Source organism: Scyliorhinus torazame, chromosome 9, assembly GCF_047496885.1.
Source record: "Scyliorhinus torazame isolate Kashiwa2021f chromosome 9, sScyTor2.1, whole genome shotgun sequence".
Taxonomy (NCBI): domain Eukaryota; kingdom Metazoa; phylum Chordata; class Chondrichthyes; order Carcharhiniformes; family Scyliorhinidae; genus Scyliorhinus; species Scyliorhinus torazame.
Window position 1 is genome coordinate 102104947 of NC_092715.1, and position 15209 is coordinate 102120155.

Sequence of the window (15209 nt, forward strand, 5' to 3'; positions counted from 1 at the left end):
AGCCCGCCTCCATCACCCTGGATCAGTCTCAGCCCCGCAACCTCGCGACCGCTACGATGACGGTGAAGATCAACGGGCACGGGACGATCTGCCTCTTTGACTCTTCTGTCGAGAAGGAGGCCCAAGCCATTGTGGAAGCTGTGCAGAATTGGAGGCATTACCTGGCCGGCAGGAGATTCACTCTCCTCACTGACCAACGGTCGGTTGCCTTCATGTTTAATAATACACAGCGGGGCAAAATCAAAAATGACAAGATCTTGAGGTGGAGGATTGAGCTCTCTACCTATAACTATGAGATCTGGTATCGCCCGGGGAAGCTCAACGAGCCCCCTGACGGTCTATCCCACGGTACATGTACCAGCGCACAAGTGGACCGACTCAGGGCTCTCCACTATGACCTCTGCCACCCGGGGGTCACCCGGTTCTTCCATTTTGTCAAGGCCCGCAACCTGCCCTACTCCATTGAGTTCCTGCTCAGCAAGGGCATCGCCTCGAGCAGGACGACCAGCTACAACCCCCGGGGAAACGGGCAGGTGGAGAGGGAGAACGGGACAGTCTGGAAGGCCATCCTGCTGGCCCTTCGGTCTAGAAATATCCCGGTCTCCTGCTGGCAGGGGGTCCTCCCCAATGCACTGCACTCCATCTGGTCGCTCCTCTGCACCGCCACTAATGAGACCCCTCACGAACGTGTGTTTGCCTTCCCCAGGAAGTCCACCTCTGGGGTCTCGCTCCCAACATGGCTGACAGTTCCTGGACCCGTCCTCCTCCGGAAGCATGTGTGGAGCCATAAATCAGATCCCTTGGTCGAGAAAGTCCACCTCCTCCATGCAAACCCGCAGTACGCCTACGTGGCACACCCTGACGGGCACCAGGACACAGTCTCCCTCCGAGACCTGGCACCCGCTGGGTGCCCACCCACGACCCCTGACCTGACACCGCTCCCCCACCCCCCCAGTTGCCTGATTCACCCCTGCACCACCCACCCTCCCTCCAGCGAACCTCACTGCAGCCCTCACCCCAGCAGGATCCGTCCCCCCACTGGATCCACTCAGGGGTGATGAAGACCAGGACAACACGCTCCCGGAGTTGCAGGTGACCACGTTGGCGCCCACATCACCACCAGGACTGAGGCGATCGCAGCGGAGGGTCAAAGCCCCCGACAAACTTAATCTGTAATGTTTTCTTCACCCCCGCCGGACTCTTTTTTAAACAGGGGGTGAATGTGGTAAACACCACTAGTGATATATTGCATGTATTACAGCACTGCCCGTGTATTACAGGAACTATGGTAAATCTCTGCCTGCTGGCTCCTCCCAGCAGGCGGCATATAAAAGAGTATGCTCTCCTGCGCTGCTCCCATTCTGGTTCCAGCTGCAGGAGGCACAACATCTTGTGCAATAAAGCCTCGATTGTTTCACCATTCTCATCTTGTGGTAATTGACGGTACATCACCATCCCAGCTTTTCAATCCTGCAAAACGATCCCCAAGAAATAAATCTTTTAGTGTCCTATTTCCTTTCTCCTCCCATCTCCGAAAATTTCCATCCCACTTCCCTGGCTCAAATCTATTGTTCCCCCGAATCGGCATTTCCCTTGACCCCGCCCCCAACCCGAAGTGCTGTCAAAACTGCCTCCAAATTCTCAACAAAGCTATTACTACCGGACTCCCTGAGTATCTCCCCGGGACAGTCTCGAGCAGCGCTGTCGCTAGCGCTTTCAATCCTGACCCCCTATCCAAACTCTCCTTCATTCTGACCCATTGGGAGTCAACCCCTCTGACCCAGCTCTGTACCTTCTCCCCATTAGCCGCCCAGTAATAATACATCAGGTTCGGAAGACCCAAACCCCCTGCCTGCCTTCCTCTCTGTCGTAGCCCCTTGTTAATTCTGGCCTCCTTCCCTCCCCATAAGAACGAGGTAATCATCCCTTCAATCTCTCTAAAAAATGCCTTTGGCAGGAAAATCAGCATGCATTGAAAAATAAACAGGATGACGAATTTCTAATCTGTTGTAAAACCTTCATTAGCATACTTTGCAATGTAAACAACCTTATAACTATAAAATGTAGGCATTTAGGTCAAATACTGAAGTGAATAAAAAAAAGGATTTACAGTTTAACAATTTTAGCTCAGTAGCAAATTCATGTGATGTGGTGTTGAATCATAGAAAACGAGGAAGGTCGGAAGATTCACTATGGTTAGAACGTAATTAGCTGACTCGAGTGCTACCGCTGAGGTGTTTTTGGTGTTCCTAAATCAGAGAGGGTAAAGGAAAGGAATAACAGCCGGGGTTGCCTGTGGAAGTCAGGTGAGGGCAGGGTGAAGCCCAGGTGTTTTGGATAGTTGAGCAAATTCAGAACTGACCACTATTAAAACATGTAAAGTGGCATTGTGTAACCTAACACACACACATATATATCTATCTATATGCTTGCCCCTCCTCCAAATAAGAACAAGGTTGTGGAAGGACCAATACAGCTGTCAACATGTTTGAATCATATGTCTAACTTAAAGACTGGCGCAGGCTGCAGCGCCAAGACCGGGGTCTGTTTAAATCCTGTATAATGCATTTATTCACATGGAAACAGAGAACAAAAAAAAATTGAAAGGACTAACAAATTTGAAAGGACTGAGTGACTCACTTGGTCTATTAAAGGTCTGAAACTTGCTGAGTGAGTGGCAGGCAATCTCTGCAGTGTGTGTAACTCGTCGATCGACCTATAGTGTCTGGAAGGAGCGGGAGCGCAAAAGAAGAAGGAAACACAAGTTAAGATGGTCGACGTTGGGCTGTCTTTACACCGTGCAGTTTGGAAAGAGATGGGCACATAAGGGAGAATCCTCCCATCGTTCAGGAGGCCTTGTGCATTTAAACATTTCTCTCAATAAAGAGGTTGCATTATATTTCCAATGGGACAGTGAATGATGTATTTTCCGCTGTAGTCTGGTGGCTCTTGCAGCAAGTGCGAGTTTATTGCTGTCAGTGTTTCCAACATTTGAGCTGCCCGTTAACTGGATCTGAGGAGAAGGATCGGAATTAAGAGCGAAGGCCCCGGGCAGAGCCATGGATTCCGGCTTCCAGAGCGGTGAGTAACCCCATGTGATTGTCGCCGGTGTATTTGTGGCAGTGACATTGAATCAAAGGTGGGTAAAAATGTTGCAAAGTTGGTAGCAACTGTTGGGTGAGGAACACTGTCGAAGTGATGGGGGTGAGAGGAAAAAAACAACCAGGGTCCAGTCGCATTATGATGGGTACTTGCAAACCCGAATCTCTTGTACTTATGGGTTTCTTTGTGAAACCTGTTTTTACGTTTCGTTTCGGCAACAGAGACAATTTAGTTTGATTCTTGCTCCGATTTTGGATGACTTTTTAAAAAAATATGTGGAATGTATGAACGTTCTAATTTCTAAGTCCTTTCCTGGTTTAAATTGGTGCAATTAGATAAATCAGTCTGTTCCCAATTTCCTCGGTGGTTTCATGTTTCCCCACACCGCCACCCCAAGCATTTCTTTTCAACGGGACTTCACCCCCTCCGTCGAGAACCGATTAGATTCCTTGTGATTATGCAATTACTGATGCACAAACAATAACACCAATGTGGTATAAATGTTGTGTGCAGAGATCTGTTACAAACCCATCTGATGCACTCGGTTTATGACTTGGATACGTTTTTTAAAGAACTTCACAAGTGTATGGTGCAGCCTTGCACATTTTATTGTAATTTCTATCTTCCATTGTCTCAGATCTTCTGCTAACTAGACCCTGGGATAGCTCCTTAATGTACTATTTTATTATGTATTGTCCCTGATGGGATACGGGAGGGCTTTATAAACATTATTTCGAATGCTATTGAAAAGTATCCATTACTTTTGTGACATCTGTTCTTTTTGTCGGCCGATGCTACTCATAACGGACCATTCATTTTGCAAAACATCCTGTTTCCTTTTTATGCTAGTAAGCAAGGCACAGAGAAAGTTGTCAGTGGCAAAAAAAAAAATCGGGTAAAATGCCTTGGAGAAACTGCAGTAGTTGTATATGTCATTTGAATATGCGTATGCTCAAGAATGTGGGTAGTCAAGTTACTGGTTTTGTAACATCTGGTCGATTTATTCTGTGATCTGAATGAAGGAAGCAATGAAAGACAATATGTGCATTTTGCTACAAATCTTTCAACATAATCTTTTTACAACAATGAAACAAGAAGCAATATTCATATGATTGAAATGTCAGGAATTTAGTCAACAATAGCTGTCTTAGTTTGGTTTGTCGCTCCTCATTTGAAATTATGGATTATAAATGCAGATGAACATTGTTTTGGTGAGAGGGCACTATCGTTCGCCTAACTTCCCTGAAAGGTCAGGAGGTGTTCTATAAAGACAGACCTCTGATCGTGTTCCTCATGTATGAGCCGCACCCTAGCTGTGAAAGCAGATGCTATGCTGATCCACGCCCCGGTGCGTTTGAAGTTTCCCCAGTCTATTTGTGGCTATGAATTAATTGTAAATTTTCACTGTGGTTAATCCATAATTATACTTTGTTTTTAAATCCAAATTCTTAAGAATTTTTACAAAATTAAAATTTAATGGAAAATGAGTATAATCCAGTAACATGTAATGTACCTTTGGTGTGGTTTGTGTGGTTTGCGGATGCAGTATGCCAAGGACTGGCAATTGCACGATTGAGGTATGAAAAGAGAAACTTATTTAGAAACTGTGAGCAATACAAGACGGTAAAATGAAACCCCTTTTCTCTTTTCTTCTTTCACAAAGTATCATACATTCCTATTTCTGCGACACTTGCAACTAATTGGTTCACATGTTATCTACATTAAACAGCAATGACCGAAGAGGTTCAGGGAATATAAATATCAAATATCAGCAGAATGTCTGGTGAGGCTATTACTAGATTGCACCAAGGATGGGTGGAAGCAATGAATCAAACATGAAGAAAACTATGTTATTGATGTTTTTATTGTCCTTGTTGTTTGGAGGCCTGTTCCACTTTGAAGTTGTATCCAAACTTACAAAGAATCTTATTGATCCATTGACAGGGCGGCATAGTGGTTAGCACTGCTGCCTCAAGCGCCAGGGATCCAGGCTCAATTATGGCCTTGGGTGACTGGAGTTGGCACATTCTCCCCATGTCAGCGTGGATTTCCTCTGGGTGCTCCCACAGTCCAAGGATGTGCAGGTTAGGTGGATTAGCCATGATCAATGTGCGAGGTTATGAGGATAGGGTGGGGGAGTGGGCCGAGGCTCTTTATGAGGGTTTGTGCAGACTCGATGGGCTGAATGGCCTCCTTCTTCAATGCAGGGATTCTATGGACATTGTACTTGCTAACTTACATTGACTCTGTTTAGCAAGAGCTTAGTTTTAAAAAAATTCTCCTCGTTTTTGATTCCGCCATGGCCTTGCTCCTGCTTATCTCTGTGTTGTGTTTGAGTCGCTTTGTCACCTAGAGAATGTTTATTTTTGCCTTGTGGATTGGCCTATCATGCACGTTTTTGATTCTACCATGGCCTTGCTCCTGCTTATCTCTGTGTTGTGTTTGAGTCGCTTTGTCACCTAGATAATGTTTATTTTTGCCTTGTGGATTGGCCTATCATGCATCCTTATTTCTGGGTGATTTACACTTTTTTTCATGAAATAGTTTAATTTTGTAAGTGGGTGAATATTATTTTGTAGGTTATTTTCCAACAAAAAAATTACGTTTTTAATAGGCAATAAGATTGGCCATTTACAGGGCATCCCAGGCCATGGTATTTAAGTCTTGCCCCTTTGTCTCCAACAATAAAGAAATACTAACCAAACTAGCTGCCAAGGAAATCATTTTTAGAAACTTGTGAATGGAATTTGAATTTTGTTGAAACCAGGTGAAACACAACTTTTATTGTTAATTTGGTTGAACAAAACATTTCAAATTACTATTTTTGTATAAGCATTTAGTAAATACAGATCCTGTGTGCATAACAGCTAATTTGAAACATTGCCAGTTTTACTTTTGAATTATATTTTGCACCATAATCTGAATGCATTTTAAATGCAGTTGACCAGCTTTCAAAAATATGGTTTCCTTTGAATTGAAATTATTGTCAAAGACATATTAAAGGCAGATTTTGTGGAAGTAAGCATTGTCTTTTCCAATTAAATATTGGGAATTGACTTTTGTTCGCATTGAAAATTTGTCCTCTAGATACTCCATCCCTCTCCTTTGCATCTATCCAAGGCTGATCTAGACCATAGCAAGCTTAGTGTTGTGTCTGAAATCCAGAGGAACCTCGGACCACATATATACACCGTCACTAAGAACACCTGTTTCTACCTGCGTAACATCGCCAAACTTCACCCCTTACTCAACTCATCTGCTGAAATCCTCATCCGTGCATTTGTTACCCCTGAAACTAGACAAAGAGCTGCTGTCTGAAAACAAAGGAAGGAAGAGAGAGGACCAAGAGAGAGGAGAAAGACGGAGAATGCTTAGGGCCAAGGCATCTGAAAGTACAAATACTAATAATGGAACAATTAAAATTGCACATGTGCAAGAGAAACAAAATGGATAATCACATACTGCAGAGTGCTGTGGGATAGGAGGAGGTTACAAAGAGAGGAAGAGTGATTTGAAAGCAAGATGATGTGGTGTATATGGATTTCAGTAAAGCGTTTGATAAGGTTCCCCACGGTAGGCTATTGCCGAAAATACGGAGGCTGGGGATTGAGGGAGATTTAGAGATGTGGATCAGAAATTGGCTAGCTGAAAGAAGACAAAGAGGATGGTGGTTGATGGGAAATGTTCAGAATGGAGTTCAGTTACAAGTGGCGAACCACAAGGATCTGTTCTGGGGCCGTTGCTGTTTGTCATTTTTATCAATGACCTAGAGGAGGGCGCAGAAGGGTGGGTGAGTAAATTTGCAGACGATACTAAAGTTGGTGGTGTTGTCGACAGTGTGGAAGGATGTAGCAGGTTACAGAGGGATATAGATAAGCTGCAGAGCTGGGCTGAGAGGTGGCAAATGGAGTTTAATGTAGAGAAGTGTGAGGTGATTCACTTTGGAAGAAATAACAGGAATGCGGAATATTTGGCTAATGGTAAAGTTCTTGAAAGTGTGGATGAGCAGAGGGATCTAGGTGTCCATGTACATAGATCCCTGAAAGTTGCCGCCCAGGTTGATAGGGTTGTGAAGAAGGCTTATGGAGTGTTGGCCTTTATTGGTAGAGGGATTGAGTTCCGGAGTCAGGAGGTCATGTTGCAGCTGTACAAAACTCTGGTATGGCCGCATTTGGAGTATTGCGTACAGTTCTGGTCACCGCATTATAGGAAGGACGTGGAGGCTTTGGAGCGGGTGCAGAGGAGATTTACCAGGATGTTGCCTGGTATGGAGGGAAAATCTTATGAGGAAAGGCTGATGGACTTGAGGTTGTTTTCGTTAGAGAGAAGAAGGTTAAGAGGAGACTTAATAGAGGCATACAAAATGATCAGGGGGTTAGATAGGGTGGACAGTGAGAGCCTTCTCCCGCGGATGGAAATGGCTGGCACGAGGGGACATAGCCTTAAACTGAGGGGTAATAGATATAGGACAGAGGTCAGAGGTAGGTTCTTTACGCAAAGAGTAGTGAGGCCGTGGAATGCCCCACCTGCAACAGTAGTGAACTCGCCAACATTGAGGGCATTTAAAAGTTTATTGGATAAACATATGGATGATAATGGCATAGTGTAGGTTAGATGGCTTTTGTTTCGGTGCAACATCGTGGGCCGAAGAGCCTGTACTGCGCTGTATCGTTCTATGTTCTATGAGCATTTTAAAATCAAAGCACTGCTCAACTGGGGACCAATGGTCATTAGAGAGCACAAGGGTGTTGGGTTATGACACAGGCAGCAGAGAAATAAGAACAATACAGCACAGAAACAGGCCCTTCAGCCCTCCAAGCCTGTACCGGTCATGATACCATCCTTGGCCAAAACCCTCTGAACTTCCTAGTGCCGTATCCCTCTATACCCATCCTATCCATGTATTTGTCAAGATTCCTTTTGAACACCGTAAATGTATCTGCTTCCACAACCTCCCCTGGCAACACATTCCAGGCACTCACCACCCTCTGTAAAAAAAAAAAAAAAAAAAGCTGCCTCACACATCTCTGCTAAACTTTACCCCACGAATCTTAAATCTATGCCCCCTAGTGACTGACCCCTCCATGCTGGGAAAGAGTGCCTGCCCATCCACTCTATCCATGTCTCTCATAATCCTGTAGACCTCTTATCAGGTTGCCCCCTCAATCTCCATCGTTCTAATGAAAACAGTCCGAGTCTATTCAGCCTCTCCGCATAGCTAACATCCCCCCCCCCCCCCCCAGACCAGGCAACATCCTGGTAAACCTCCTCTGCACCCTCTCCAAAGCCTCTACTTACTTCTGGTAGTGTGGTGACCAGAATTGTGCACAATATTCCAAGTGCGGCCTGACCAAGGTTCTGTACAACTGCAGCATGACTTACCAGTTTTTATACTTGATGCCCCATCCAATGAAGGCAAGCATTCCATATGCTTTCTTGACTACCTTGTCCACTTGTGTTGCCACTTTCAAAGATCTGTGGACCTGCACACCCAGATTTCTCTGACTTTCTATATTCCTGAGAGTTTTGCCATTTACGGTATATTTCCCCTCTATGTTAGACCTACCAAAATGCATTACCTCACATTTGCCCGGATTAAACTCCATTTGCCATTTCTCTGCCCAAGTCTCCAAACGATCTATTTCCTGATGTATCCTCTGACAATCCTCAACACCAACCTTGGTGTCATCCGTAAACTTACTAATCAGACCAGCTACATTTTCCTCTCAATCGTTTATGTATACTACAAACAGTAGAGGCCCCATCACAGATCCTTGTGGAACACCATTAGTCACAACCTTCCATTCAGAAAAACATCCTTCTACTACTACCCTCTGCCTTTTGTGACCAAGCCAGTTCTCTATCCATCCCGCCACCTCATGTGTGACTTCCCCTTTTGTATCAGTCTGCCATGAGGCACCTTGTCAAAGGTTTACTGAAATCCATGTGAATAACACCCACTACCCTCCCCTCACCTTTGTCACCTCCTCAAAAAACTCGATCAAGTTAGTGAGGCACGACCTCCCGTTCACAAAACCCTGCTGTCTATCGCTAATGAGTCCATTTGTTTCCAAATAGGTATAAATCCTGTCCCTGAGAATTCTCTCCAATAATTTACCTACTACCATCGTGAGGCTCACCGGCCTATAGTTCCCTGGATTATCCCTGCCACCTTTCTTAAACAACGGTACCACATTACCTATTCTCCAGTCCTCTGGGACGTTACCTGTAGCCAATGAATTTATAAAGATGTCAGTCAAAGCTCCAGCAAGTTCCTCCCTTGCTTCCCTCGGTATTCTACGGTAAATCCCATCCGGCCCAGGAGACTTACCTACCTCAATGTCTTTTAAAACATCAATACCTCCTCCTTTTTGATTTCAACATGGCCCAGACTATCCACATACCTTACCCAAGAATAATCTTCCACAAAGTCCTTTCCTTTGGTGAACACTGATGCAAAGTTCTCATTTAGTACCTCACCCATTTCCTCTGGCTCAACACATAGATTCCCCCCCCCCCCCCCCCATTGTCCTTGAGTGGTCCAATCCTTTCCCTGGCTACCCTCATGCGTATTACATATGAATAAAAAGCTTTGGGATTCACCTTAATCCTACTTGCCAAGGATTTTTCATGACCCCCCTCCTAGCCCTCCTAATTTTCCACTTCAGTATCTTCCTACCTTCTTTATACTCCTCAAGGGCTTTGACTGTCCCCACACTTCTGGAGTGTACAAAAGTCTCCTATTTGTTTTTGACGAGGTTCACAGTATCCTTCGCTATCCAAGGCTCTTTAAACTTTCCATACTTATCCTTTGTTCTCTCAGGAACATGACTTTCCTGAATTCAATCCTAATGAACTGTTGCTTGAAAGATTCCCACATGTCCGATGTTGATATACCCTCCAACAGGCGCGCCCATTCCAAATTCTTCAATTCCTGTCTAATGTTAGCATAATTTGCCTTTCCCCAGTTTAGCACCTTAACCGAGGGTTACCCTCATCCCTATCCAAAAGAACCCTAAAACTTACGGAATTGTGGTCACTACTCCCAAAATGTTCCCCTACTGAAACCTCAACCACCTGTCCAGACTCATTCACCAATACCAGGTTCAGTACTGTCCCTCCCTGGTTTGACTATCTACATAATGTACTGCCCTTTCCCTGGTTGGACTATCTACATATTGCATCAAGAAGCCTCCCTGGGTACAGCTTACAAACAAAGCCCTACGCTCCTGAGTTCCAGTCAATATAGGGGAAGTTAAAATCCCCTACCACAACATCTCTGTTACTTTTGCACCTATCCAAAATCTCTCTACCTATCTGTTCCTCTATCTCTCGATGGCAGTTGGGGGGCCTGTAATAAACCCCCAACATTGTGATTTTCCCTCTTCCTATTCTTGAGCTCTACCCAAATTGCCTCATTTTATGAGCCCTCGGAGGTGTGCTCCCGCAGTACAGCTATAATATTTTCCTTAACCAGTAATGCTACTCCCCCACCCCTTTTACATCCCCCTCTATCTCTCCTGAAGCATCTATATCCTCCAGTGTTCAGTTGCCAATCCTGCCCTTTTAATCACATTTCTGTGATAGCCACAACATCATAGTTCTAAGTACTAATCGGTGCTCCATACCTGCTATACATCTAGCATTGAAACAAATAGACTTCAGACCGTTTGAGCAGACAGGGTGATGTTGTTGTCTTATTTTTGTTCTCTATTTTCGCTTCAGTTCTTACACCTTCTAAGCTAATGCTCTGGTTCCCACCCCCTTGCCGTACTAGTTGAAATCTGGTGTTTGAGTTAAGTTTACAGAGGGAGGAAAATGAGAGACTGATCTAGGAGTGTGCTACAATTCATGATCCCACCATCACTCTGCTTTTATTTCTTTACTTGTATCATCACCACTCCTGGTCATTGCTCCATGAACCCTTTTATCATTTAATTTTACTTGCACTCCACCCTATTTCAGAGTTCTCTTTTTGCTCTTTTGTCCCACCCTTTTTACTTGCTCAAAACCCTTTACATTTCTGACTTCTCCAGTTTCGATGAAAGGTCAAAGACTTGAAACAGAAACTATATTTCTCAATCTTTTGCCTCTGTTAAGATCTTCCTTAAAACTGCCTCTTTGACCAAGCTGTTGGTCATCTGGCCTAATATCTCCTTATATGGCTCAGTGTGATTTGGTTTGATAACATTCCTGTGAAGCACTGTGCAAAGTCTTACTATGTGAAAGGAGCACCATAGATACAATTTGTTGTTTGGTGTCACTAGAGGTACATTGTTGCTTTTCTGGTGTGTAACTGATGTGGAGATGCTGTCTGCTCTCCACTGAAACATGACAAAGTAAATTTGCAATAAATTCTATATTTAAGCCAGCAATATGCATGGGCATAATTATATTTGCCATGATATTAATTACATGTATTTGCAAATCAGCTTTTCATTGATTTTTTTTTTGGAGGGGTTGCACTCTGGGTTACATTTCTGATATTTAATAAACCTACTACTTGCACTATTGTTCTAGAATCCTTCACCTTGTGTGTAAGTGTCAATGCAAGTGTATTGGGTTGGATTATTGGTCATAACGTTATGGCTTCAACTACTACTTTCAAGAATTGAACTCACAATCTAGGCTGACACTCCAGTATAGTGTAGTACTGATGAAGTACGTTGTTGTCTAAGAGGTTCCATCCTTCTAAATGAAGTTGTAAACCAAGGCCTAATTGCCTGCCCCAACTTTTAGATTGATGTTGTGCTCCAAACCATGGTTTGAAGAAGAGAAAGGAGATTTCCTGGTGTTTCTGATATTTCTCCCTTAATCATTATCTTGGAAACCAGATTAATTGATAATTTACCTTATTGTTTTGTTTTGGGGGGATGTTGCTGTAATCAAAACGGCTTTCATGTTTGCCTGCATCACAGCAGTTGCTGCACTTTCTGTGTAATAAATTGTTTCTTTACACAGTGAGAGGTGCGAATGCGAGTGAAGTGAATACCAGTAACGGAGGGGAACTAAGGGGCTAATAAGAATGGAAGAATTTAAAGAAACTGAGATCAGCAGAAGAAATCTATTGGAAACATCTTTGAAGGGTTTACAGCTGGCAAATGTCCAGGATCTAATGGCCTAAGATCTAGTGTCATGTGAGAGTACCTTTAAGAAATGGATGTTTAAGCAATGTACCTTTAAGAAATGGAGCTGATCATATTACTGAAGTGATGTCAGAGGGTGGGGGGAGCTGAGCTCACTTCTGCTTTTGGTTTCAGTTTAAGAAGGCAGCTGGGAGTGTCTGTGTTTTGCTGAGAGCTGCAGGAAGAAAACACAGAGCTGGTCTGTTGATGTCTGCAAATCCAAAGACTATAAATATATTGAATGTAACCTGGTGTGTTCTTATTTTTGAAGGTTTGAAGTCTTTTGGATGTTTAAAGGAACAGTTTGAAGGATTATCTAGTGTTGTAGTCTTTTGGGGTTGTAGTCTTTTGGGGTTATCTTTGAAGTAATGGTGTGAAGATATTCAATGTTTGTTTTTAAAAGGTTAACTTGAGTTCGTAGAATAAACAAAGTTTTTAAAAAAAACATTTGTCCATAATTGCTGTATCACACCTGGAGAATACGCCGTGTGCTTCCCACACCACAATCTATTAAACGTTGTGGGTCAGGCCCACTTCCGGTGGCGGCTATGAGGGAGTAGGTCGCACATTTGGTGGCTCCCGTTTCGGGTGGACATTTGGACCTTTTCCCCTGACTTTTTTGTGCTTTTGAGCGTGGAACTGGAACGCAATAGTACTCAGGCACTGGACCCATACAGAATTGTATGGACCTAAGAAGCCGGAGGGAACATAACCAGCAGAAGAAGTGGTTGAGTAAGAGCACAGTGGAGGCTGTGAGAGAGACCAGCATGGCTGGTGTTCAGAGCAAGGAGCCGACAGCCCAGCCCACAATGGAGCAGCTGCTGCAGACTATGCAGGAGGGCTTTTTGGCTTTGAAGTGTGACAACTTGGAGCCGCTTAAGAAGTCGATTGATCGGATGGGAAAAAGGCTGGATGATCAGGCTGAGAAGCTCCAGCAGTTGGAGAAGTCGGTGAAGAAGCAGGCTGACTTTCAAAAGGTGGCGGATGTGGAAATTCAGAGGCTGAGGGACCAGCAAAAAGTGCTTCTGGAAAGGCTGGAGGACCTGGACAACAGATCTCGCTGGCAGAACGTGAGAATCGTGGGCCTCCCGGAGGGGGCAGAGGGGCTAGACGCTGCTGCATATGTAGAGGGTATGTTTCAGAAGTTGCTGGGGAATGAGGTGTTCCCGCACCCGCCGGTGGTGGACGGGGCACACCGAGTGCAGGTGAGGCAGCCACGACAAGGGGGTCCCCCACGAGCGATGGTGGTACGCTTTCACAGGTTCCTGGACAAGGAACCGGTGCTGGATTTGAGCGCTGAGGTGGCCAGGAGGAGGGGAGGCTACAGCCAGGTGAAGGAGATACTGTATAAAAACAAGGTGAAATTCGGGCTGCTTTTTCCGGCGTGACTGTGGGTTACGTATAAGTGACAGCACCACTATTTCGAGGAACCCAAAGAGGCGATGGACTTCGTTAAGAAGCAAGGTCTGGCTGTGAGCTGAGGACATTTGGACTCATGTTAGAGCTTTTAAGTATATGTGGTGTCTCTCCCGTTTTGGTATGTATCTTTTTTTTTGTTGTGGTTGTTTTTTGCGTGCTCTTTGCGTGGTTTACCTGAGTGTTTCCTGTTTGGACTCTTTGCTTAGTTGGAGTTTGGCTTTGGGGGGGGGGGTGGTGGAATTATTAAAGAAAACAGTTAAAAGGGTTGGGTTACAATGGATGCTTCAGGGGAACTTTGTGCAATTTTTTTTCTGTGTCTGTATGGGAAGGACTGAAGAGGGCCTGTTATTTCTTCTCTCTTTTTTTATTGTTTAACTTGAATTGTGCTATTGTAGGGGTTGTTTATGACTTGTACAGAGTGTTTGCTTAAGTTGTGCTGATCTGGGGAAGTGGTGTGGAGGGGTCGGGGGGGAGGGGTGACTGGGAACAATCGGCTGGAGCCGAGGCTGGGAGCCCCAGGCTAGCTGAGTGCAGCTAGTCAACGGGAGCCGAGGTGGGGGGGGGGGGGGGGGGTTGTCCATATAGTTAGATTAGGGCAGGGGTTAGGTGATAGGATGGTGTTGCTAGGGGGGGGCAAGAGTTGTTCTGCTGATGGGGATGGGAACTGGGCATGGTAACAGTGAGGCGGTCATGGGTGGAGCCGGCCAGGAGGCGGGTCAGAGGAAGCGCGACACATGGCTGGAGTGCTGGCCAAGGAAAGGGGATGGCTGATCGGCAAAGGGGGGGGGGGGGGGTCGGGGGTGGAGTGCCCCCCCAACCAGGCTGATCACCTGGAACGTTAGAGGGTTAAACGGGCCAATGAAGAGGGCACATGTGTTTGCGCATCTGCGGGTCTGTGTAGTAACAAGGTCGCAAAGTCACAGGTTAAGACAAGAGGAGAAATCAAATAGTGAAGATGAAGTTGAAGTGCAATTATCAGAAACGATTTTTGATCAGATGGTTGAAAAAGAACAAGAACAGGTGGAGGATAAGGCGGATATTTTTCGTTCAGGAAAATTGGTGGAGTTACAATAAAAAGATATAGAAATAAAACTGATATATCAGAAAGCATATACGGAAGAGGAATCTGAGTGTATACCAGAGTGTTATTACTGTAAAAGTGATGTCTTGATGAGAAAATGGAGACCTGTACATATGCAGGCGGATGGAAAGTGGGCAGAAGTTCATCAAGTAGTGTTGCCAGTAGGGTATAGAAAGGAGGTGTTGCGAGTTGCACATGAGGTACCAGTGGGAGGTCATGTGGGGGTAAGGAAAACTCAAGCTAAAATCCAGAAACATTTTTATTGGCCTGGACTACATAAAGATGAAGTTAAATTTTGTCAATCATGTCACACATGTCAAGTGATAGGGAAACCTCAACCAGTGATAAAACCAGTGCCCTTAATACCCATTCCAGCATTTGAGGAACCTTTTACAAGGGTCCTAATTGATTGTGTAGGACCGCTTCCTAACACAAAAAGTGGGAATCAATATTTTTTGACTATAATGGATGTGTCTACTAGG

General features: G+C 44.8%; 1 protein-coding gene and 1 long non-coding RNA gene across 2 annotated transcripts in view; one reads left to right on the forward strand and one right to left on the reverse strand.

Annotated features, from left to right (window-relative positions):
* Positions 1–2730, reverse strand: part of LOC140429406 (uncharacterized) — a 28468-nt gene extending 25738 nt beyond the window's left edge. Inside the window, exon 1 of the long non-coding RNA XR_011949081.1 lies at positions 2641–2730. This is a non-coding gene — a long non-coding RNA (uncharacterized lncRNA). The remainder of the gene's footprint in view (positions 1–2640) is intronic.
* The window catches only part of lnpep (leucyl/cystinyl aminopeptidase), a 185885-nt gene continuing 173230 nt past the window's right edge, over positions 2555–15209 (forward strand). Inside the window, exon 1 of the mRNA XM_072516343.1 lies at positions 2555–3081. Coding sequence (XP_072372444.1) covers positions 3060–3081 — 22 coding nt within the window. The 5' untranslated portion in view covers positions 2555–3059. The remainder of the gene's footprint in view (positions 3082–15209) is intronic.